At 36.9% G+C, this 27199-nt stretch overlaps 1 protein-coding gene across 5 annotated transcripts in view; it reads left to right on the forward strand.

The window, feature by feature from the left end:
- Nucleotides 1-27199, forward strand: part of grid2 (glutamate receptor, ionotropic, delta 2) — a 594833-nt gene that overhangs the window by 420655 nt on the left and 146979 nt on the right. For all 5 annotated transcript variants that reach the window (XR_005280492.1, XR_005280493.1, XM_038281457.1 and 2 more), the window contains exons 9-11: nucleotides 4906-5007; nucleotides 16704-16901; nucleotides 26424-26736. Coding sequence is in view for 3 of the 5 variants with exons in the window: in XM_038281457.1 (XP_038137385.1) it covers nucleotides 4906-5007; nucleotides 16704-16901; nucleotides 26424-26736 (613 nt within the window). In the remaining 2 variants the exon portion in view is untranslated. The remainder of the gene's footprint in view (nucleotides 1-4905; nucleotides 5008-16703; nucleotides 16902-26423; nucleotides 26737-27199) is intronic.

Here is a 27199-nt window from a genome sequence, read left to right on the forward strand (position 1 = left end):
CTAGTAGCATGTATGAGAGCTTTCTAGTAGCGTGTATGAGAGCGTTCTAGTAGTGTATATGAGAGCTTTCTAGTAGTGTATATGAGAGCTTTCTAATAGTGTATATGAGAGCGTTCTAATAGTGTATATGAGAGCATTCTAGTAGTGTATATGAGAGCTTTCTAATAGTGTATATGAGAGCGTTCTAATAGTGTATATGAGAGCTTTCTAATAGTGTATATGAGAGCGTTCTAATAGTGTATATGAGAGCGTTCTAATAGTGTATATGAGAGCTTTCTAGTAGTGTATATGAGAGCTTTCTAGTAGTGTATATGAGAGCTTTCTAATAGTGTATATGAGAGCTTTCTAATAGTGTATATGAGAGCGTTCTAGTAGTGTATATGAGAGCGTTCTAGTAGTGTATATGAGAGCGTTCTAGTAGTGTATATGAGAGCTTTTTAATAGTGTATATGAAAGCTTTCTAGTAGTGTGTATGAAAGGTAAAGCTTTTCACCAGTTTATATGAACAGTTCTCACTACTTTGTATGAGAGCTTTTGAGTAGATTATATAAGAGGTAAATGTTTTCACTAGTTTATGTGAGAGCTTTATACTAGTGTTTGTGTGAGTTTTTCAGTATATTATATGGAAGAGTGTAATTTAATATGTGTATATGCAAGTTAATTCTGATTTATGTCCCTGGGGGCACCTCATACCATTCTTTCAGTATTTCAAAAAATACCGAAAGAATGCCAATGGTTTTTATACCCTAAATCCCTAGAGACACTACCGATGGATTGTGGTCTTTGCACACTCTCCCATTAGAATAAATAATGAATGTATTTGCCTTCTCTCTGTGACCCACAGCAAAACTTCTACTCTCCTAATATCCTGGCTTTGGTTGAAAAAACCTGATCCTTCTTTGTGGAGCTCCACGTCTACCAACATATTCCAGCTTGGGGGCCAGCCACCTACTGTTAACTTATTTTCCAGGAGAAATGCTTATAAAATGCAATAACATTTTAACCAAATACAGCTTCATAAAAAAGTAACCATTTCATATCATTACCATAAGTATTTGTCCCAAAAGTGAATTGATAAGACGTGACTTTAATCTCAGAACCAACAGTAACTTTAGCCTTTTGAAAAATAGATTATCTGACATTTCCCTCCCCCAGTTTCTGTGTGTTTTAAGCAGAAACCACGCTGTTTAATTCTGTGTGTGCATCCCAGTGTGTTTATGTAGCTGTGTGTTTGTCTTTGAATAGCAGACGGCTAAATCACCTTTTTCTTTCCTACTGGCTCACTGTCCACAGGGAACCCAGTCTGCTTTGATCTTTGAAGCTAAAAATAATATTTTATTGAAAGCGTAGGCTGTACAGAGATTATATAATGTGGTCCTGGGGAAAAGACTGGACGTTTATGATGCAATTTGATAGACATAGAAGTCTGGGTCAGAACCTTGAAGCACCTTCTAAAATTTCTGAAAACCATTCTTTTGACCAAGTCCAATCAACAATAACATTACTCTGATGGTAATGGTTTAAATTCTCGCATTACATTTTTTATCATAGTGTTGGGATATGAATCTTGCTTTTTATAATATAGATACAGTAACAAGTTTCATTCTAAAGTTTTTTTTTTTTTTACAGAATATCTTGTAAAATAGAAGAAACACAATTTTTTTTGTGTGGACTGGTTTTAGGTAATACTAAAAAATTTTAAACAACAAATTTGCAAACTATTTTCTTAACTAAGACAGCCATATACATACAGTATAGCATTGATTTGAGAGATAAGTCTGTAATAGGTCAGGATTAATTTATTGCATGGGTCTGTAAAATATAAAGTAAACAAAAAAATTTTACCACCTGTGTGAATGTCTTTTTGAAAATGTCTGCCTTTTTTCCTCTGTAATGAGCTGCTGACCTGTTCAGGATGTCCGTTACCTTCTGGCTGTAAACTACTTAAGAAATGGAAATAGTTTCCATGTGCAATGACTAAAAAGATTGCAAGCCTGTTAAAAATGCGTTTATAAATAATAAAAAGTATTATTTAAGCTTGGCAATTGCATTAGCTTTGGAAGCTACATAATTACACCAATGTTCTGTGTACAAAGGGCCGGATTTATCAAAGGTTTGCGTGTATTAAAACGTGAGCTATTTCACTGCGCACGCTAAAAAATGTACAAACTGATCTATCAACAGCGTGCTAAAAGCATTTGATCTTTAAAACGTGCTAAATAGCGCCTGTGATCCATTTAGTACTTTTTCTGCAATGAATATGCAATATGGGGCGTTTACACGCTAAAGTGCGTCTTGTGGGAGGAGAACATGTAAATATATTAATTTAGCACTCGCAAAGTGATTTATCAAACTTGAACGCAATTTTGCTAACGGTATCTGACTCTATATTTAACACGTTTCAAAAGAAGGTGCAAATGGTCTGTATGCGTAATTGCGCACACATGGCAGCGGTTATTGTCGCAAGAAGGAGACATGGGGCCGGATCTATCAAAGGTTTGCGTGTATTAAAACGTGAGCTATTTCACGGCGCACGCTAAAAAATGTACAAACTGATCTATCAACAGCGTGCTAAAAACATTTGGTCTTTAAAACGTGCTAAATAGCGCCTCTGATCCATTTAGTACTTTTTCTGCAATGAATATGCAATATGGGGCGTTTACACGCTAAAGTGCGTCTTGTGGGAGGAGAACATGTAAATATATTAATTTAGCACTCGCAAAGTGATTTATCAAACCTGAACGCAATTTTGCTAACGGTATCTGACTCTATATTTAACACGTTTCAAAAGAAGGTGCAAATGGTCTGTATGCGTAATTGCGCACACATGGCAGCGGTTATTGTCGCAAGAAGGAGACATGGAAATAAAGCAAGGAGACGCATTGTTTCACTCCGTGTGAATATTTTTGCAATGAACGAGGAAACGATCATCAAAACATATCGTTTATCCAGCATTGCCATTTTGGAGCTGTTGGGGGAACTCCGAATGGATTTGGAGCCAGCCACAAGGAGGACCCACGCAATACCAGATATCACAAAACTCCTTGCAACATTGCACTTTTTTGCATCTGGGTCATTCCAGCGTGCGGTTGCAGCGTGAGCTGGGATCTCCCAATCTCGTTTTTTCAGAAGTTCTGTCCGACGGGGTCGGGGTTCTCCCCCTGCGCCTGTGGAGCAACGTGCCAAATGCTGCGGGGATCTCATCCACAGTCACAGGCCAATACAAAACACCTGTTTTTTTTTGTGTTTTTTTTTTACTGCAGCACATACCACCTTAGGGAATAAAGGTTGCCAATTTATAAATATAAATATATATATATATATATATATATATATATATATATATATATATATTTACTTATTTTTTTTTTTTGTTGGGGGTCACTGTAAGATTTAAATTTCTTAATGCACTAGTTTGTACAGACTACAAACTACTTTGCCGCAAACCACAAAACGCGCAAAACCATCATTTAAATAGGGCGTCTCCAACAGTTTTGCACCTTCCACCAGTTACGCAATCGCTCTTGTTAAATCACCCGCAAACCATGGTTCAGCCCCTCGCGCAAAATTCCAGTTTGCGAGCGCAAATTACTGCACGCAAAATTGGATCTTGATAAATCCGGCCCATGGAAATGAAGCAAGGAGACGCAGAGAACGCATTTTTTCACTCCGTGTGAATATTTTTGGAATGAACGAGGAAACGATCATCAAAACATATCGTTTATCCAGCATTGCCATTTTGGAGCTGTTGGGGGAACTCCGAATGGATTTGGAGCCAGCCACAAGGAGGACCCACGCAATACCAGATACCACAAAACTCCTTGCAACATTGCACTTTTTTGCATCTGGGTCATTCCAGCGTACGGTTGCAGCGTGAGCTGGGATCTCCTAATCTCGTTTTTTCAGAAGTGCTGTCCGACGGGGTCGGGGTTCTCCCCCTGCGCCTGTGGAGCAACGTGCCAAATGCTGCGGGGATCTCATCCACAGTCACAGGCCAATACAAAACACCTGTTTTTTTTTTGTTTGTTTTTTTTTACTGCAGCACATACCACCTTAGGGAATAAAGGTTGCCAATTTATAAATAAATAAATATATATATATATATATATATATATATATATATATATATATATATATATATATACTTATTTATTTTTTTTTGTTGGGGGTCACTGTAAGATTTAAATTTCTTAATGCACTAGTTTGTACAGACTACAAACTACTTTGCCGCAAACCACAAAACGCGCAAAACCATCATTTAAATAGGGCGTCTCCAACAGTTTTGCACCTTCCACCAGTTACGCAATCGCTCTTGTTAAATCACCCGCAAACCATGGTTCAGCCCCTCGCGCAAAATTCCACTTTGCGAGCGCAAATTACTGCACGCAAAATTGGATCTTGATAAATCCGGCCCAAAATGTTTTTTTCCCCCCTTTTTGTTGAGTGGTGGGGGGGATTCAAACAAAACTGTCGGTATCAACCAAAATTACAGCCAGTGAGTTATTTCAAAATGTCTGTTACCAGACCGTGTTAATGTCTGTATAATTTTATATACCCCATCTCTTTCATTATACTGTAACAAACAACTCAATTCACATAGATTCTAATGCTTTGTTTTTTTTTTTTTTGCAAAATCAATCTGTATATTTTACTTGAGCTAGGGAATTAAATAAGGGAATGGATTGCATTCTTGCTAAGCTGAGGAAAAAAATAGACACTATCAAAGTGTCACTCAGGTGCACATTATGGGTCAAATTCCCCAAAAATGGGTAGAATCACACTCTTCAGGCACCAAAATATACATCCGAGCATGTTTCACTACTAAAAAGCAATCTAATATATTCCTAGATTTGTTGGTATTTTTAAGATTAGAAATCTAATTCTCCTTTTTCCTGTACTTTGCAGCTCGCCACATGGGACCCAGTTCATGGACTGAATGGTACTTTGACTGATAGGAAACTGGAAAACAACATGAGAGGAGTAGTGCTAAGAGTCGTCACTGTTCTGGTAAGCAGGTTATGAGTGTATCGACACACATACTGACCAGGCTTTTATCCATCAATGCATACAGGCACACATTGTACGCCCTTTATTAAAAAAAATGATAATTGAACACCCCATTTTTGATGTACAGCTTTGGCACGCCCTCCTTTTCCCCCTGAAACCTTGATCAAATGTTAAAAATCTTACAAGCAACAGATGCTGGAGTTGGAAAATTGTAATTTTTGCTGCTCGACACACCACATCAACCAATCAGAGAAGCTGATCTGCGAGCTGGCAGTGAGACAAACACAGCACTGCTGATGCGGAAAGCTATGATCAGTTACTTAAAGGGTCTAAACCTGCCAGTAAAATATGTTCCCTTTTATTATTCTGGTGGTTGCAGTTTGAAACACAAACCTGAACAACACAAACAACAACAAATCTCCAAAGTTGAACGGGCCTGAGACAGCTGTTGCTGGGGATTCCCAGTGACAGCGCACCACCAGTATTCGGGGGGTCTGAGCAGCTCCAACAGCGAAATAATATTTTAGGGCAGGATCACAATCATCTTGATGAACTGACTGCACCGACAATGTTTTGAGATGAACCTTGTTATATAAAAATATATGAAAATGACTTTTTACCTACTGATGACAGCAAATATAGCAAAGCCACTCTGACATTGAACACAGGAGCAGCAGAAGCAGCAGATTTACCTGGAGACACTTAGGACACTAAGGAGCATCAAAGATGATCTTGAGGCACGTCTGACCTTTATGTACAAGGTTGAAAATTAACCTGCAGGCACCTTTTTGCTGCTCTAATTGCGGTATGAATGTAGCATTATACTTCCCGATTGTTGAAATTGACCTATGAAACATTATATTGTACCAAAAAATTATCTCATGTCTTCCTTATGAAATTTCCACCTCTAGTCAAGCACACATACTTCCCATAATCAACATGAAAGTAGTAATGTAACAAAAACAAAAAGTTAGCTGCATTAAAGCTCAAAATGCAGGAAAAAAGCGTTTCAAATACCCCAAGATGGCTGTGCAAAGTCTAAAGATGTGATACACCGAGGTGTGTAAACCCTATGAAATATTCCTAGCTAAAAGCCTGATACACACATCCTCCAACACTCACAGGCACACACACAATCAGTTTCTCCTAAAAAGAGCTGTTTTTCACTCAGAATAATGAAAATGGACTATTTTGATCTATGCAATTGTGTCAGACATAATTTTACTCTGTTACGCTTTCGTTTTAAGTTGTAGCTTTATCTCGATCCACCAACACTGTCTCTGAAGAGCTAAAGAAAAACATGTTAAGAGCTAATGTAAGGAAAAGAATAAATACAAACAAATTTCACAGAGAATAATGATAGGTCAAGCTGTTGGCAGTTTTTCCATATATATATTATTCATTAATTTGACAGAAAATGACCAAGATCATTGGAGTCTTGCAGTGTTAATGCTCCTGCTTATCAGCTTATTCTACTGTATCTGACATGCAGGATCAATTGGATTAAATCCTATGAGTGCTTAAAGGTTTTAGTGTTATGAATTTATGAATAACCTGTCTATGAAGTCTGAGACTGAGGGAAAAATCCCGACCCCTCTTTTTCCTGTTTAGTTAATTTTGAAGTCCCTAATTTCCGTATCCCTGAAAAAGAATAATGATATGATTGTGTTTTTTAACTATCAACCTATGGTTCTTTTCCTATCTCTAGAAAAGGGTGATGCTGTCTGGTAATAGCCTAAAAGAAGACTGTTTGTGCACATTTAAATGATATGTTGCACCTGTGCTTCAGACTTCATTTGTTATTGCTCAGGTTAAGTAACTGTGTGAGTGGGTGGATGTTTGCGTATGTTTAATCTAGATTTTTTAAAGGTTCATAAAATAGATTTTTTTCTGTTTTGCTTCTGAATGTTTTTTCTCCTAACATCACTGTGAGGCACAGCATTTCTCAGATGAACTATTGATATTTCTTATTGTGCAAAACACAGAAAACTATTGGCACTTTTTGCTCACATGTCCCTACACCCCAGACCCCTCTAAACACACACATGCACACACCAAGGCAGGCTCAAAGAACAACAGGTTCAGTTTTTCCATTATCAAACAGTGTTGAATAGTTATTGAGCGGAAATCGCTAAGTAGATCATGGCCCACTTAGAGACGTTGACTTTAAATCTTTGCTATTGATTATCTGGCCCTGTATTAATCAATCAGTATTTTACTGGAAAGGCTGTGTCTCAGTAATTATTTGTGGGGTCTCTGTTAGTGCTTAGAGAAATGACGCAATTCACAAATCTGACCAAAACATATAACAGCTGTAAAAATCAATTTGTTGTAACTTTGTATATTAACAAAAGAACAAGAGTTTATTTATATGGATACATTGAAGTGGGATAAACTCTTGGTATTTGTTAAAGTTCTACTCTTTGAATATATTTTTTTTATTTTGATAGTCCTCAATTCACTAGTCTTTCTTCTGCTGCTGTGTAGTGTTACCCTCTCATGTTGCATTTTTAATGTAGCTCAGGGCTACCTTTTATAACAATATATGGGCTCATGAAAAATAAAATGTAATTTTCAAGATTTATTACAGGCAGATCCACATGACATGCCATTCGACAAATGCAGGTAAAGCTTGAAAGTGTCTTTCAGGTTCAATATACGCCTAGGCTCCATGACCCAAGTTTAGACAACAGAGAATTTTTTTTTTCCACAACCTGAAACCTTGTCAAAATTGTCATACCTGGGATATTTGTTCAAAATTTTATATTTTTTCTAAATGTGGGTAATTGTACTGCTGCTCAGACAAACAAATTTTTTTTACTTTCCCTAGTTTTAAGTGTGTTTGTCATGATTGGCTTAAGAGACTTAACCCACATGCAGAACACCACTGGAAGCAGAGTAAAAGTTTAACAGAGTTTATTGAATGGTTTTCACAGAGAGAACATGAACTGGTTCAGGCACAGGCCCGGGGCTGGAATCACTGATGTCTGCAGAGACGGATAGTTTGATTAGCCAGGCAATCAGATGGTTTGTCGAGTTAATTAATTCAGAATATATCTTGAAGAGGTCCAGACAGATCTTTTGCGAGGGAGGGAACCGGTTGGGTCCAGAGACTGTTGGTTCAGCAGAGTGCTCAGCAGCAGCAGCGTCTAGCTTCTGACTTGTGAGTGGCAGACCTTGGTTTGAGTTTCCAGCTCTTCCTTGAGAGCAGCAGGAGTCCAGATTGAAATCTTCAGGTTTGGCTTCCTTGGGCAGGCAGGCAGGTTTACAGGCAAAGCTCATCCAGAGCTTTAGACTTTAGACGGGTTTCCTGTGAGCAAGAAGACAGAGGCAGGTTAGAATCAGGTTTCTCTCTAGAGACAACTAAGATTCTTTCAGAATAACAGAGGCTCAGGTTCGCTAACCAAACTTGGTCAACACTGCGGCGTTGAAGGAAGGTCTGGCTGCTGCTTAAGTAGGAAGGTCTCCTGATGGGCTGATGAGCTTCAGGTGTGCTGGAGGCTCCAGCCCAGGAGACCCACAGCGCACTCTGCTGGAGAAAGGTGGTAAATCTCCAGATCCCAACAGTGTTGTACCGAGTTGATAGTCTAGCACTAGTTGAACTTTATTTTGCTCTCTATTTTCAATTGCTTTTAATATACTTTTAAAAATCTTTGCTTCTTTTTGAACAAGAACCATTGCAATATGACAAAAACTAAAATTTCACATATTGGTTCCAAGCCCCTGCTTTATACCAGTGTTAGATATTTGTTCATTTATTTAATACGTTTTCAAAAAGATACAGACTGCCCAAAATCCTCATTATGTATGTTGTGCTGAAGGACACTGTTCTATTAGTCATGTCCAGTATCTAGAAGGTTTTGATCTCCTTTTAATATACAGAGGATTAAAGTCTCTTGTCTTATGCATTGATCAGCATATATTTATAGTGTGCTTTTGAGTCACAAAAAAAAGCACACTCAAATGCTTTTTGGGGTCATATTTTTCATTTTTTGGATAGAGCAACAGCAACTTAATCTTGTTTTCATTACAATAGAAAATCTGGTATTATGCATAAATCTGCAAGGACATTTTTCAAACTATGTTTTAAAATAAGTTTGACATACAAAGCCACAGCGTTTTGAAATGGTTCACCGTTCTGTGAAATCACCACAACTCTGTCAGTCCCAGCATCCCTTCTGTGGGCTTTTTGAAATGTCATTACTTTATTTTTAAGGGAAATTGCAGTTCCTTCCCCCTGGTTCATTTCTCCAGAAACACAGACCCAGCAACGAGACCACATGTGGTACATCCTTCAAGAGGGGGCAGAATTAACCTGTGCCAAAGAAAGTGCAGTGCAATTTTATCAGGGTAGATGGAAATATGAGGTGGGGGCCAATTTCACAATTACCAAAAATTACAGAATATTATCTAATATAGAAGCATAGAGTAGTGCAATGATTGGTTAAAGCAGAGAAAGTAATGCAAGTATAAACAGAGGCTTCAAAATAATTATGTATAAGTAAAAAAGGACAGTGGTGTAAAATAAAAAAATAAAAATTCTAGTTTAATTTAATCTAAAATGTGAACTAAAAGATGATGTTTGAAATAATTTGTCACCCATGGCCTTTCAAAAGTTAGACTTATTTCAATCTGAAAAACTCACACAAAGAGAAAAGGCAATTAGGAGAAATTTATCAATACAATTACTTTGTCTTTGGCGCTCAGACCTCGGCAGGAAACATAGCACTTAAATTTGATAGATGTGCATGAACAGGAGCAAAGAATAGGGCTGTTTCCCCGCCTGGCCTGAAACTGGTGGTGGAGTGGAGATGGATGAAGTTGGTCAGTCTGTAGACTGCTGGTTAGCGAGAGGGTCTGCTGAGCTTTATAGGGAGATCCAGTGGACTGCGTGTGCTGATAGTAGAGCTTCACTCAGGGACCTGGAAGATGGAAGTCCAGTTGGATAACACAGGTTGAGAGAACCTGTCCATGATGATCAAGCTTGGAGCGACTGTGGAGAGGAAAAACTCCCTGTTGGGAGGAAACCTCTGGCAGAACCAGGCTCAAAATGGCGGTCTTCTGACCGGTTAAGATGAGACAGGGAACGCCGTAAGAGTCTGGGAGGAATCACACTCTGATGAAGCTTTAGCTACGCAGGTGGAGGAGGGGCTGGAGGTTGGTTGAAACGGTGTCATCTGAATGAAGTCACAGCACATCCACCGCCTGCGCACAGGGGCAGACAGGTGCAGATCGGAGGCCTTTTAAGATGAGCTTTGGATGCGGATTGGCTTTCGTGGAGGTGTGGTTCAAAGCTATGGCTGTGTCGCAGGTGGAACAATGAGTTTCTTCAGTTGAATTTCCGCCTAGGCTACATTTTACTCACTAACCAGCTATCATGTACATCCATATTAGTCTTTGGAATTGCTTTATTTCTTTATGTAATACATTAAACATTTTTTAAACATTCTTTAGAGTTGCTGGTCCACAACTACCATAATAGCATCATACATTTGATGCTGTAGATGTGTGCTGTGCCACTGGGTTCAGAGGTCACATCTAAGCTATGGGGCAGTGTCTTGTTGGGAGTAACAATCAAGCGATGGATGCAGTGTGATCATAAATGAATACAGGTTGGCAGCGAAAAACCTTGACTAAGCTGTAGTGTTTACATCATGTTAAGTTTTGAAAATAATCAGTCTTTCTTATCAGCAGCACCCTATATTCTATTTAGAGACTGAAAAATGTTTTATGGTTGTATTTTTGAATGCACCATCCAAAGTTGCAGCCTAGGTTAACCTTAAACAGATGAAGCAGCAGCTTCACAATCTGTTATTGTCCAATCTTGGTGGGCCCATGCTAAATCTAGCCTAAGTTTTCTCTATTAACCAACACCAGTGGCATCCGTTGTGGTCTGCTGCTGTCTGCCCATCTGTGGAACAGTTTGATGGCACGTCCATTAACAAGTGCTATTCTGCATATCCTTGGATTACTATTATCAAAATATTTTGTTTACAAAACTGTTCTGTTTTTTTTCATTACAACAGTGTCTAACAGAAATCTTTAAAGTCTCTGTTCTAGTGATAAGTTTTTACAACTGGTCATTCTTGCCCTTTTAAAAAATCTGTTTACAAGTGGAGGTGATTGCTTTTAATTGATTGAATCACCAAGGTAATCCAATTGGTTTTATCCAAGTGGTCTGTCACTGTAATATTACAGTGACTCGTAAATGATTTATATCACTCAGCCATTTTTGTGTTTTGTTACCCTAAAAATCTCTTACTTCGATGTATTTCATTTTAACTATAGGTGATACCCCGTCATTAATAAGAACAATCATTAGAACACAAATAGAGAGAGACAAGAGGGAAAACCAGCAGTTTATAAACATACCACCATTGTTTGGCTCCATGCAGGCTATGATGTGTCAGACAATGAGCTGTTTGCTTAAAGTAGGCACATTGGCTGCAACTACCATTGTATAGAATATTATGCTGTGAAATTCTTGGTAAATATCTAGGAAATCTTCCCTGGAACGACTTTGTATATCTTATAGAACCCTTTCTCATTTTCTATATTGAAAAAAAATATGAAAAACACTTTCATTATATTACGGTTTTTGAACATGTTTTCTAAGTTTTCTTTAATTGATATTATACTGTTATATTGTTAGTGTTTGGTTTACCTATTTTTTGTATTTTATTGGTTCGATTTACAAAGCAGGTTTCTACCATGCTATCAGAGCTATATGTTGATTATATGCTTTTCACATTTTTTTTCTAGCCTTGTATGCTGTGAAAATTAATGAACTAAACTAAACTAGAATTTAAAAAAGAAATAGAAAACTCATATTTTTTTGGAAGGATTTTTTTCATGTTTTTTCGGTAAGAGTGCTATTACTTAGCTTAGCTATTACTTAGCTGTCTAGGCTTCAGTCAATCTTAGACAATGACTCACATCCTCTCCATGACACACTGGTCCAGTAGACGAGCTCCTTCAGCATAAGACTCCTCTTACCCAGATGCACCATAGAGCGCCACAGGAAATCATTCCTGCCTGTGGTCATCAATCTCTACAACGCCTCCCTCAAGTGATTCAGACACCCCTCCCTCTGAAATTGACATTTATTCATCCCATGCATAATTTTTGCACGTCACTATCATTTTACTTGGATTCATAGTTATACATATGCATATATATATATATATATATATATATATATATATATATATATATATATATATATATATACACAGTATATATATATAAAACTTATTAAGTATTTCTGATTCTGATAGTATTTATAATTTCCTGGAACTGAGTAGTTGTTTCTTTGATTTATTTGCCCTTATTGTAATAAAAAACACATTTTTCCAAAGAATTTTACTTAAACAAAAACAAACAAAATAAGTTGGACGGGCTGCAGCAGGTGTATTTATCTTGACAGCTGTTTGACAAGTCCATGTTGTTGTCTACAAGGTAAAGAGAAGAAAAAAATGTGTCAACTATTGTTAGAGCACACCTGCAAAGAAGTCTGTCTCAGCAACCTTCAATATCACAAAATAGAGAGATTAAACTGAAACTGTGGGTTGTCTTTGGAGAGCATTATTGTTCTCCAGGCCTTGCTTGTTGTTAAAAAAGAAAATCCACATCAGTGTCTTTAAACAGTGCTGAAACCTTTGTTTTCATGAGCAGTTTGGCTTCACTTTCGTTTCTATGTTTCAACAATTCGTTTTATCTTCATGCAAAGCACAGTTTCTGTCCATAACTTACTTAGAAATCAGTATGTCTACTATGGATTTGTACGATCAGCCTTTGCTTTAATTGATTCACACAATTTTCCTCAATTACCTTCAGATGTACACTGATGTTTCAGACCATGACTGAATAAATGTTAACAAAAGAAATGAAGGGTTGGTTTTGGAGTTGATAGAATTTTCATGAGGAACTGTCTATAGAGTAAAAGGATAATTCAGTTTACATATCATTTACATTTTAACCCCAAATTATTTTTATGAGGTTTAACCAAATGTTTGTTAGTGACAGCAATAAGAGAGACATATTTAAAAAGACAATGACGTTTATAAAAAAATGTATGTTCTTTTTGAAATAAGTTTGTTTTAAATATCAATTTTTTTAAGAGTTAAATGAAAAATTGTTCATTTAAAAATATTTCTTACATTTTTGTAGAATCAGTGTAACAATAAAACCCTTCTTATAGATGTTGAAAAGCTTTGTTGGATGTTTCTGCTGCTTTTTCATGATTTATCTCTAAATGTGGGCTCATGGTTTTTAAGGGTTGAAAGGCATCTTTGCCAACGACCTAATTTTGAACACTTTTAAGTTCGGACTGTGTCTCATCCGCTCTTAAATTGTCAAAATACTTCTAGTTTGCATAGATATGATTGTGAAATGACAAGGTGAATTGAAAACATATCTGCCTGTTGTTGCAGGAAGTACTAACCCATTATATTACAAAAGCACATTTTCTTAACAAATGTTGAACACTGTGCCTCAGGTAAGCATTTATTCTAGAAGAGTTTAAATTGTTTATCTCAAGTGGGAAAATAATTCAGGAAAATTACACCAGAAAATAATAGATTCAAGTGCATTTTTTCCCCAAAGCTGCAATCATCCCCCTGCTGGCAGACACCAAACATTTCTCCTGAATAATAAAGTAAACCTCCAGCCCATTTCATAGGCGTTTTGAGCAAAGTTGTACTTTACTGTATATAACTACTACAGGCTAAAGATCATTATCAGGTGTTACATCTTTAGATTTCCTCTAAGGATGCTAGTTCTCATTTTTCTATATGTGTTATTAAGTTATGTCTATTTATTATACGTGCATTTTTTGTGTGTGTTGTTGCGGGGGGGGGGAGGAGTGCAAAGAGGGAGGCATAATTACATGTTGTAAGTGTGATGTCATCACTACCGTTTCTTCCATCTGGCTGAGTTACCAGCATGAAGTTCCCCTTACTACAGTAGCTAACACGCCAAGCATTAATGTTTACTCCACCGGTTACTTCAGTTCTTAGCTTTCAAACAGAAATGAATAATTCTGCTTCAGGCTTACTCTCCTTTGCTCTGTTGGCCCTTTATAAAGAAGTCCACATATTCATGCAGGGCTACCTACTTTGAACATCGCTGCCTTACTGACCCGCCCCCTCTTTCTGTAGATAGATAGGAATGATAGAGGAACGATAGAAAGTTTTACATCCCGATTAGAAAAATCAAACAACAACAAAAAAAAAACTCTCCAGGGCGGGCCTCTGTGCTAGCCCATGCCACGGAGTGAAGCTGCGTCTGCGTATGTGGGAGCATGGGCAAGTATCTATTACCTTGTGGGGACAATATCCCTGGACTATTCTACATTGTAGGAACTTACAGTACCACTGGATACCATTGAGGAGAAGTTCTCCTCTTAAATTGGGAGTTAGGTTTAGAACTAAGGTGTGAATTGAGTTTTGGTGAGGTTTAGGATTAGGTATGTATTGAATGGTTAGGGTACAGGTCTGGGTTAGGCCATTCAAATCAATGTGAAATACATGGAAGTCGATGCATGTCCCTGTAAGGAAAGCAGTACATAGGATATTTGGATGTATTTGTATACGTGTGCAGAGAATATTCAGTCATTAACCCACAGGCCCTTATAAACCTCAAGATTCACTTTATGGGCATTCAGCAATTCTCACATCAATCGAAATGTGTTGAATAAATACAAGGGTAATAAAAAAAAATCCATAGAGCACTACATTAATATTATATATAATAAGAAAAACATTTTCTCTTTTATCCTTTCTCGTGCATTTGATTCAAGCAGTAAAATGCTAATTTACATTACCTATATTTATGTTTATAATTTCATTGAAAGTGCTATATACACAAGAATTTAAACAAAATACCCAACAGAGAAAAGCTTCAGAAAAAAAAACACTGGGTGTAAAACATACAGGTGCTGGTCATAAAATTAGAATATCATGAAAAAGTAGATTGATTTCAGTAATTCCATTTAAAAAGTGAAACTTGTATATTATATTCATACATTACATACAAACTCATATATTTCAGATGTTTATTTTGTTTAATTTTGATGATTACAAATGACAACAAATGAAAATCTCAAATTCATCATATCAGAAAATTAGAATATTACTGAAGACCAATAAAAACAAAGGATTTATAGAAATGTTGGCCAACTGAAAAGTATGAACATGAAAAGTATGAGCATGTACAGCACTCAGTATTTAGTTGGGCCTCCTTTGGCCTGTATTACTGCAGCAATGCGGCGTGGCATGGAGTCGATCAGTCTGTGGCACTGCTCAGGTGTTATGATAGCCCAGGTTGCTCTAATAGTGGCTTTTAGCTCTTCTGAATTGTTGGGTCTGGTGTATTGCATCTTCTTCTTCACAATACCCCATAGATTTTCTATGGGGTTAAGGTCAGGAGAGTTTGCTGGCCAATTAAGAACAGGGATACCATGGTCCTTCAACCAGGTACTGGTAGCTTTGGCACTGTGTGCAGGTGCCAAGTCCTGTTGGAAAATGAAATCTGCATCTCCAAAAAGTTGGTCAGCTGCAGGAAGCATGAAGTGCTCTAAAACTTCCTGGTATGTGGCTGCGTTGACCCTGGACCTCAGAAAACACAATGGACCAACACCAGCAGATGACATGGCACCCCAAACCATCACTGACTGTGGAAACTTTACACTGGACTTCAAGCAACGTGGATGAAGTGCCTCTCTTCTTTTCCTCCAGACTCTGGGACCTTGATTTCCAAAGGAAATGCAAAATTTACTTTCATCAGAGAACATGACTTTGGACCACTCACCAGCAGTCCAGTCCTGTTTCTCTTTAGCCCAGGCAAGACGCTTCTGACGCTGTCTGTAGTTCAAGAGTGGCTTGACACAAGGAATGCGACAGCAGAAACCCATGTCTTTCATACGTCTGTGTGTGGTGGTTCTTGAAGCGCTCACTCCAGCTGAAGTCCACTCTTTGTGAATCTCCCCCACATTTTTGAAGGGGTTTTGTTTCACAATCCTCTCCAGGGTGCGGTTATCTCTCTTGCTTGTACACTTTTTTCGACCACATCTTTTCCTTCCCTTCGCCTCTCTATTAATGTGCTTGGACACTGAGCTCTGTGAACAGCCAGCCTCTTTAGCGATGACCTTTTGTGTCTTGCCCTCCTTGTGCAAGGTGTCGATGGTCGTCTTTTGGACAACTGTCAAGTCAGCAGTCTTCCCCATGATTGTCTAGCCTATAGAACTAGACTGAAAGACCATTTAAAGGCTTTTGCAGGTGGTTTGAGTTAATTAGCTGATTAGAGTGTGGTACCAGGGGCCATCAATTTTGAACCTTTTCACAATATTCTAATTTTCTGATATGATGAATTTGAGATTTTCATTTGTTGTCATTTGTAATCATCAAAATTAAACAAAATAAACATCTGAAATATATGAGTTTGTATGTAATGTATGAATATAATATACAAGTTTCACTTTTTAAATGGAATTACTGAAATCAATCTACTTTTTCATGATATTCTAATTTTATGACCAGCACCTGTATGTGTTCACATCTTCTTATGAGGTGTTTAATTGTTTTCATGAGTTGTGTTTCATGTCTAGATTTCAGTGATAGAGGGTTTACCAGAAAATGATTAGTGTGTTTCATTGGGTTTCTGAATTACTTATTAACTGGTTAATTGTTGTCTTTCAGGAGGAGCCATTTGTGATGGTCTCAGAGAATGTCCTTGGAAAACCTAAGAAATATCAAGGCTTTTCAATTGATGTCCTGGATGCTCTCTCCAACTATCTGGGCTTTAAATATGAGATCTATGTGGCTCCAGACCACAAATATGGCAGTTTACAACCTGACGGCCAGTGGAATGGTCTCATGGGGGAACTGGTTTCTAAGGTAAGGAGGAAATCTTAACAAAGATGAACACAAGGGTTAATATTCATTCAAATACATACACAGTTTGCAAGACACAGTGTAGTTTGAGAATTATATGACTTTCAAATAAACAGCAGAGAAACTCATATCCCTTGAACATTTTTCCTTTTTATCATGTAACAACCACAAGCTTAAATGTATTTGTTTTTGTGAGTTTATGAGATTAAGTAAAGTGTCAAATGCATACTTTTTAGGAGCCAGACTTCATTGTGATAATAGTTGCAAGTCTCTTTTGATATACATTACATCCTTACCAGGTGAGTGTATTCAACAGACTGAAATAAGTACACATTCTTCATTCTAAAATAACTCACCAGTTGTTTTGGATGGAGGAGGTACAACTTTTGTATTGAGATATCGTCCTGGTTATCCTTAAATCTGGACTTTGAGCCACTCAAGGACAAAAATGATTGATATTTCTTCGCATTTTTACCTATAGAATAGCATCTCTAGAAAAAACGGCTAGAACAAAAAGTCCTCACAGAATAGTGTTGCTACCATCATTATTAACTTTAGGGGTCCTGTTTTAAGGACAGGGATACTGTTAGTTTTTCTTTCCATGCATTGTTCTCCACTTTGGTCATAAAATGAAAATGTATTCTCTTCTGCCCATAAAATCTTCCACATGTATGCTTTGTCTGCTTCATAGATTTTTTTAATCTTTAAACTCTTAAAAAGGACTTCTGTTGGCTTTCTTTCAAGCATTTTCTCTTGCCAACCTTTCACAAAGGCCAGTTTTGTAAAGTGCATGAAAGATTTGCCTTGTGAGTTCAGGGTGTTTGCATAGTTACACTGGCCCTCCAAGCTTCTCTTCTGATAAATTATCTCCAGATCTAGCCTGTTGGTAGGTCATGCCTTGGTAAGTTTCATATTGTGCCATACTCTTTCCATTTAGGAACTAGAAATGTATATGGAAAATGCAAACCTCTGACAAGCAGCTAATTTTTTCGCCAATTGAGGGTTACACATTTAGCTTAAACTGGCACATTACCCAATTAACACATTTAAATGAATTGTTCCTTGGCATGAGGGACACCTGTGCTAAATAAAAACATTCCATCAAATCCATTTCTAAGTTCATAACAGACAGATAAACCCTCCAAAAAATATAACATCCTTGGCGGATATAATAAAGAACTAAACAGTCCTCTTTGAGATGTGAAAAGATTTATTTATGATTTAATACCTAAGGTCCTTATGGAACAGCTGGATTTGTTATTAAGGTAACATTATGTCAAAATGAATGCTTTATTTTTATTATATAATTTATGAACAACATTTCTTCAACTCTTGTCTTGAAGTAATAAGATCTTAATACAAATGCTTCCCACTTTTCAGATTTTTAGTAGGGAATTTTAAAAACCATGTATCAATCTATTTTGAAAACCATGTACCGTTAGGTTTTAACTTCCCAGAGAGGTGTTTCTCTGTTTAATGGTGTTCTATCTAGAATTAAAATGTTTAGCTTTGTTGTCCTGTTATAATAACTTCTTAAAAAATAAAAAGTTAAAGGACTGTGAGTACTTCTGTCAGGCATTAAAATATGGATCTTCCTTCTAGAGAGTTCTTGCCTGTAGACCCATGTTCCTGGCTTGACTTGCTTCATGGGACCAGTCCTCCTTAGGTTTATCCATAATTACAGGTCCCATGGAAATCATGTTGCTTCAAGAGCAAATATTTAAATAAGAAAATTATCTATTATTAAGAATTATGCCTGACTGTCATTCACAAACTGCTTCTGTAAGATGTCCCTGTGTGGAACATAATAGACCTAAACCTAAAAGATATGTCTGATGTAACTCAATGTTTTTTTTAACATTGACTTCATTACCCTCAGGGATCTTTGATTTTTTTTTTTTTCTATCTCTAATTATTGGCAGACACTTAAGCAGAGCCAATTAGAATTCAAGTATTTTATCTTCTTTTTTTCCCCCATTTTTCTAAATGTTGTTAGTTCCTTCTTGATTGGTGCAGTTAAAGAACAACAGAATTTTCTGAGTTCAATAACAGGCAGGGTTGCATGGGTGGATTTACCGTATGTTTTCTTTAAAGAAGCACAGAACACAACAGCTTCAGCCATCATTGTAATGCACAGACTTCCTTTAGTCAAAGTAGATGAGGATTAAAAATACGATGACTTTAAAGAGGCAAACAGGTGAACAAAACTTCATGTACAAAATAATATGTCACAATGGCAGCATATGAAGACCCTGAAGCTACAAACATGTCCCACAACCACACCTCAGTCTGTTGTGGTGAAGACAGAGATCGAAAAAGTCATGATTTACTGGTTTTCTGTATTTCTTAACCATAGCCCATATTTGTAATCCTGCTCTGATCCTTTTTGCTGAATTTCTTAACCTTACTGCAGCTCCCACCGTTTGTCTTAGTCACTCCTCACTCCCGCAGTACTTGTGAAAAATCCCACCATCCCCAACCACTTTAATTGATACACTGACTGGATATATGTATAGCTGGGGAGTGTTTTATTGCAGTTGAACAAAAGCAGAATAATAAAAAAAGTATTCACTATCTATTTGCTTTGAATCAAATATTCTAATAAAAAATAAGTCTAAACACCAAAAATAACATATTTGTGCAGTAAGTGATTGAGTACTGTATATATAGATCAGGAAATATCTATAAAACAGTCATAAAAACAGATGAAACACAGAGAATATTGAAAAAAATGTATTAATCAACATCAATACACAGCAATAGTGGAGAGCATATACAAAGTTAAATAATTATGAAATGGACTACTGTCTAATTTAAGATTACTGTTCAGAAAGCATATATTAAAAGTATCTTGGCATATTATTCCAAGATACTTTTATATTAGGCTTCTACAGTTTATATTGGCTAACAACAGTTTTTAATTTAGTTAGCTCTGTGTTAAGGGGAACGGAGACTGCTATAAAATAGTGCTGTGGGTCACGACTCATTCACTAACGGATCCGACCCTCTCAAGTTACATAGTTGTGGCTATGAGAAGAGCTGCCCACACAGAGCATCACTATTTGCTAAGTGATATATTGATCTGACATATTAACCTGAAAAAAATATTTAATATTCTTAAAATAAAGCTAACATGAATTAATCTAATAAAAAACACATAACAAAAGGGATTGAAAAGTGCAAGACTTATTCACATTACATTGTATTTATTACAAAAAAAAAAATACTCTGAAGGACAAAGTAAATATAGCTGGAAAACAAAATCAAAAGCACAGCCCTAAAAGCATTATTTAAACGTGTGGATTGTCACAGAGTCCAGTCTTGGTTAATATGAAAAATGTCTTAGCTGTGCAGTTCTGACTGCATCAGAACTGATTGGGGCAACATGGGAAGTTTATTTAAGCCATTCCTCTAAATTCTTTCAATAACTTTGTGACATATTTTGGAAATACACTACTGCCAACAGACTGTTAATGAAATTACCTATACCAAGAGGATTTACACATTTTCAAAAAGAAGTATATTTATGCACAGAAAAGGGGCTCTTTTTACTCTTATTTACTCTAGTAGACTTTTAATAGGGTTCTATGCTGTTTAATCGTTATAAATAGCTCATTATATATTTGTCCTTCTGAAATGTTGATATGTTTCTTTGACTGTGTGTCAGATTTGGGCAATTTGTCAAAGTCTAAAAAAAGTGTCTTCCACAACTATACCTTGTAACATTTGGAGAAAGCCTTTAAGCCCATGTGTATTTATGTACACATATGTTTTCCCAATCAGCCAGTGCCAGTGTTTATCTCTCCAAAAAACTATTTGATGATTATGAACCACAGTGCTTTCTGTTAATTGTGTACTGACCACATGCATTTGCACTGCATTTCATGCCTACTCACACATAGTCAGTTTCCCTGGATGCTGTTTATTTTTGGTTTACCAACAGGCATTGTACATGATTTCTTCTGAAGCGCTGTTTCTACAACTTATACTGTAGGACTAATTCTACAAAGTTAAGCGTTTTGTCTTTTCTCCATTACTCAACCATTCAATTAGCAGGTTATTGTGCATGAGGTAGATTTTTTTGTTTTTGTTTGTGTGTTTGAAAAGAAAAGACTTGGGGACAGAATGCTAGGCTGCAATTGGTCTCAAAAGTGTTTCATTATTTTTACAATACACCTTCTGATCTAAGGATCCGTTGCTTCAAGCAACTTAATGTCGTTGTTGTCTTGTTGAAAATCATCTTTTCTATTTCTTTTTTGGGGAGAAAAAACAGATGCTCACATCTGCATCTTGAATCCTTAAGCAGATGTCTTCAGCTTTTTTGAAGCACTGATGATAAAAAATTTTAATTAACAAACATTTCATCAATTTTATAACATCATTCATCTTAATTACAAGAAATAGAAAGAAATTAAGGTACTCAAAAGGAAAAAAAAAACTGTTGCTTTGGCATAAATTAATAAACATACCAAATGTTGGAGTCTTATAAGGATAGTCTACAAAGATTTTTTCTTTTTTTGGGGGGGGGGGCTAATGTAGGACGAGTAACCAACATAAAATGCACTTCCAAAAGTCTTTATAGGGTCACCTCTCTTTATTTCTTCTGCTTCTAGTCATCTTATATGTCTAGTACTCCTCAAAAAAGGTTCTCAATCAAAACTGTGAAAATTAAATATAAAAAATAGAGCAATTGCTTTGGTAGGCACTCAAGCAAATTCATTAATAATTATGTGTTAGCTAATTTTGTTATAGTTTTTACCAGCATTTTTTTATTATTTTGTATTGATTTTTGACAAATTTCACATTTTATTATTAGGTCACCTTGCTGCAAAATATTTGTTGAACTGACTACTATCCACTGCAGCCATAATGAAAAAAGAAAAAATTAGAGTAACCCCACATGATATATAAACATACTTATGGAAGAATGACTGAGTCTGGGTAGTAACTCTAAGCTCAGCAGCATAAATGATGCATATGGCCTCTTTATATTGACTTCATGCTAAACATACAGTTTCTATGACTAGCAGCTGTATGTTTAGCAAGTGATGGCTAATGTTATCTTAAGAGATTAAAATCCATTATTATTATCAACAGATATTAAGAGTATTATACAATATCCTTTCAGTATCTATGGTTTGTTCCTTTTTTATGGAAAAGGTTCGATAACTAAACAGAATGAAAAATCTTTGCTGGCTTGCTGTGACAAACACGTTTGTTGCAAAAGGTAAAAGCATGCTCAAAACAGTGTTCTGATAAGAAAGATAAGGCTTTTGCAATCTCCTCCCTAACAAAACAACCATCTCAGCATAAATCCTGATATGCATGTGATCTGGCACACCAACTGTGCTGACACAAAACATCATAAAAAGTGTTATTCAGGATAACGGCAAACACATTATAGATTCAATGGTTCTCACTGCATGAAAAGTGAGATTTTCGTCCCCGTAAACCCCCGTAAACTCCCGCAGATCTGCCTGATTTTCGTCAGTTTCCGACAATTTGCAACCCGTGCTTGTCCGCGTTTGTCGTGCCACAAATTGTCGGAAACGGACTCTGACGTATGTGGAGAGCGATCAGCTGTACTAATGGCCCTAATTAGCATATGAATGCAGCAAACCCGCGCGGCTGGCCAGGTCTGGCTTGAATAACCTTCTCAGTATTGGCTGAAACCACTATTCTCAAACAAATGAAATCGCTCGTGATTGGCAGCAAAACCACACGTGGCCACGCCAGGCTTTAATTTTCTTACTGAGTATTGGACGGAACCACTTCTTTTTAAACAAGTAAAGTCGCTCGTGATTGGTTGGCATATATATATTTACATATATATATTTATTCATATATATATTTACATATATTTATTCATATATATATATATATTTATTCATTCATATATATATATATTCATATATATATATATATTCATATATTTATTCATTCATATATTTATTCATTCATATATTTATTCATTCATATGCTGTGTATTTATGTTATCCTACACTACTACACAATTATTATGCTACCATCAAGGACATGAATTAATTTATACAGGAAATGAAGATTTGCCAGGAAGCTGTTTATGCAAAGAAAGAGCTTTATTAAAACACACACACAACTATATACAACGCATATCCAAACACATGCGTATCTAAAAATTACAACTCCGTGAACGGTCCGTTTGCTTCCTCGGGGTTGGAGGTAACAGGCAGCATTCCCTCCGAGGCAGGTCCGATGTGCAGACGCATACTGTGCGTGGCCCTGTACTTCGGCATCGCTTCTAACCGGGACTGCAGCTTAACACAGAGTTCAGTGAGATCCGGCCTACGAAATGGCGGCGACCGTACAATCCATCCAGAGACACCGCCGACGACGCCATCTTCTTCGTCGGACATGAGGTCGACGGTGGCGGACTTACAGAGTTCCACTTCCTCATCTGATAGCACACTCTGCCTCGCCTTCAGCAGCTGAAAAAAAACAATGAATCAGCGCACTGCATATGGACACAACACATCTATCAATGCACCTGAAAAATAGTCACCAAATAAAGTCTTACCCTCTTTCTTCTGGCCCGACTCCGAGCAGATAGCCTCAGCACGCAGCGTGCTGGCTAGCAGCGTGTATCTGAAGCTCCTGCATACCGTCTCATAATACGTCTTACAGGCAGCTGGAAAACAATTAAATGAGAGTGGTATGAATAAAAAAAAAAAAATCAAACGCAAGTCACAGTAACAAGGAAGGAGAAAACATTAAAACAAGTCACTTACACACAATGTCGTCTTTATCAACATCGTGCAAATCCGAGCAAATAGGAGGTCATCGCCTCATTGTGAGGCGACTGTAGTCTGTGAAAAAAAAAAAAAAGTACAGCTATGGTCGGTATCCATCCGTATCCATGTCCTTTTACCGCTGAATGAAAGCATATTCTTTAAACCTTACCCCTGCTCCGGTTCATAGCGCCTGCAATTAGTCTCCGAGTTGTTAAGACGGCATAATGCTTCCTGTGAATCACAAAAAATACACTTTAATAAAGCTTTAGGCTAGGCTGCTTTTAGCTTACCTAGCTAGGCTAGGTTGTCTTTAGCTTGCCTAGCTAAGCTAGGCTGCTTTTAGCATAGCTAAAGCTCTTCTCTTCCTCGAGTTCGTATATCCCGCAAAGTTGCTCGACTGCAGAGCCGCCATCTTGTCCTCTATGGACTACAACCTGGAGTGCATCGAATTCTCCAGCTGAGTGAGGCGCTCATTCATGTCGGCAGTATGTTGGGCAAGCTGACGAGACAGTCCGCTGATAGCAATCAGCAGTTTCTTCTCGTCAGTCTGCGGGCTGGCCGAAAGTTGTGGACTAAGAGCAGTTGGAGGCGAGTTGAACGCGAGACGTCGTGCAGCCATTGTTCACGTAACAACAAAATACAAACACGGTAACTGGAGATGAAGCTCTTCTGAGTATAGTAACACAAACATGTCTGCTAATATAGTGGTCTCGCGAGAAGTCGTAGTGCACAAAAGCTCACACGTGATTGGACGATGGGGCCGAAGGCTCATCAGGCTCCTCCAATCACATACGACGTCATTGTTATACGGAAGGACTCGCGAGAAGAGCTCGCGTCGCTCCATTCTGGAAGGTGGCGGTAATGCACCTATAAATTGTTTGCAATTGCAATTGTTTGTCTCCATAAGATTGAATTTGAGCAGGTGGACATTAGAGATAATAAATGCAACAACAAGTTTTTGAATCAATATTCTATAAATAATATGTACCCAGGAAGAACAAAAAGCACAGCTCTCTTACAAAATTTTAAGAAATCTATGATAGTCAAAATTAGGACAAATTATTTGAAATTCCCAATTCCTCCTAAATATAAAGAATTACAATTTAAAATAATAAATAACATATATCCTTCAAATGAGTTTTCAAGAGAGAGATTTAAGTTTAATGTTGAGAATTGTGGCTTTTGTACAACTCAATTGGAAACAACTAAACATCTTTTTTATGAATGTAAAGAAGTATTAAACTTATGGGATCAACTTCGAACCTTTCTGTCTTCTAAAACAATAAATTTAGATTTTATTTCCTGGCAAAACATTTAATTCGGTTTATCCATTAAAGAAAAAAAATTTGGAATTTTTAATTAATATTCTAATAATTGTAACAAAGTATTATATCCATAAATGTCGCTATGCAAAATGCTCCCTCTCAATCTCTGCTCTCAAAAATGAACTTTCCCTTTTCAAAAGATGTCTGAGAAAGATGCAGAATTTAAATGCAATTAAATTGTTTGAGTTAATTGAAGAATTTCAGTTGGTAGTCCCCACTGATTAATTTACTTTAACTACTATTATTATTTTATTTATTTTATTTTATTTTATACTTTTTTCCAGCCTGTGCATTTAATTTTATTTTTCAAAAGCAGGAGTTGTGATATTTCTTCTTGTATTGAAATATTTGTTATTGACTTGTTATTTGAGATTGTTATTATTTTCTTATATATTCAATAACAAAAAAAAAAAAAAAGTGGAAATCTAAAAAATAAAATTAACCATTACAGCCAACTGATTCTGATTAAAACTAATTTTTGAAGTAAATTATTTTGTGTATTTTTTTTTTACATAACATTTGCATACACAGTAATCTAGCGTACTTTAATTAAATAAATCAATTCAAGCTAAAATGTAAGAGTCTATAATTAGGCTATACTAAGCCTGATCTATTTCTACCATCTATTTGGGGGATATTTATTGCCACACTTTGGGCCACTTAAAACCAATTTAGCATGCTGACCTATGACCTTATGACCACAGTGTACCAATCTTCTGATGGCTACTTCCAACAGGATAATGCGCCATGTTATAAAGTGAATCATCTCAGAATCATTTCTTGAAACTTTTCCACTTAAGTAATTGTGAATTGAGCATATTGACAGACAACATTTTATTTTTTATCTTAAATGCAAATTTAAAAAAAAAATAATTACTGCTCTAAATGTATTGCTCTGTCAGCTAAAGATCTGTTTTGGTCTCTATACTTTAATTAAATAAATCAATTCAAGCTAAAATGTAAGAGGCTATACCTGATCTCTTTGTATCAGGTAACCCTGGTTTGCATTTGTATAGCTCACAGCATGTTCATTTACATGTTAAAGCCTCCCCTAGAATTCCATGGGGGGGAGGCATGGGGGGAACACTGCCTAAGAAATTCCACGTCAATTTCTGACAATTTACGGGAGTTTTCGTCCAAGCCTGCAAATTGCCGTAAACTGCCGCTAACCTGAAGTTCCACGACAATCTACAGTGCCGTATATTGACGAAAATCCCACTTTTCATGCAGTGTCTGGTACAAATTTATACTAAAAACAAGAAGTCTATGTTTCACTTTTAAAAATTCCCATTTTGGTAACCTTACTTTATTACAATAGCAGCATTGTAATAAGCATATCTTGTGTATTTAAAGACTCTCCCTAAAAAGAAATGACTTTCAGATCTGAACAAATTTGTCTCACTTTCCTCTCTCCTTTCTGCCTCTTGCAGCGAGCTGATGTCGGACTCTCTGCTCTGACTATCACGCCTGAGCGGGAGAGTGTTGTAGACTTTACCACACGCTACATGGATTATTCTGTGGGCGTTCTGCTGCGCAAGGCCGAGCGCACAGTGGACATGTTTGCCTGCCTGGCACCCTTCGACCTGTCACTGTGGGCGTGCATTGCAGGCACTGTGCTCCTTATTGGCATCCTGGTGTACTTGCTCAACTGGCTCAACCCACCACGGCTGCCCATGGGACCTGTGTCTTCGACCACACTGTACAATTCCATGTGGTTTGTTTATGGGTCTTTTGTGCAGCAAGGTAAGCAAGAAATCTGGATCCTGATGTAACTTGCACAAGAACTAAATTTATTTCACTTTTATACATTTTTTGAAAGTTTTTTTTTCTATATTGTCACATTTAAATGCCTCTCTGCCAGGTAGGAAGATCGTGATAGAGGTTTAAAATACTGTATATGATAAAAAATGTATATGAAGATATCATTAGCTCTATTAATTCATAGTCACATATGTGATCTGTGGTATGGATGTGAAATGACCTTTTATGTTTTAGTACATTAGTCAGATTAGGGGAAAATGGAGGAGGCATTTTGCTCAGCAATGGATTTAGAGGAGGATAATAACCCCATCCTGGGAATATGAGGAGAATTTCTCAGACTCTGCTCAAGTATGGAACTGGCAATTTAGAATGGTTTTAAATGTCATCAGCAGAGTAACGGACAGGAAAAAAACTATTACAGAAAATTATGGAGGATTCAGGTGGA

Source organism: Cyprinodon tularosa, unplaced genomic scaffold (assembly GCF_016077235.1).
Source record: "Cyprinodon tularosa strain WSP-4 unplaced genomic scaffold, ASM1607723v1 ctg171, whole genome shotgun sequence".
Lineage (NCBI taxonomy): Eukaryota > Metazoa > Chordata > Actinopteri > Cyprinodontiformes > Cyprinodontidae > Cyprinodon > Cyprinodon tularosa.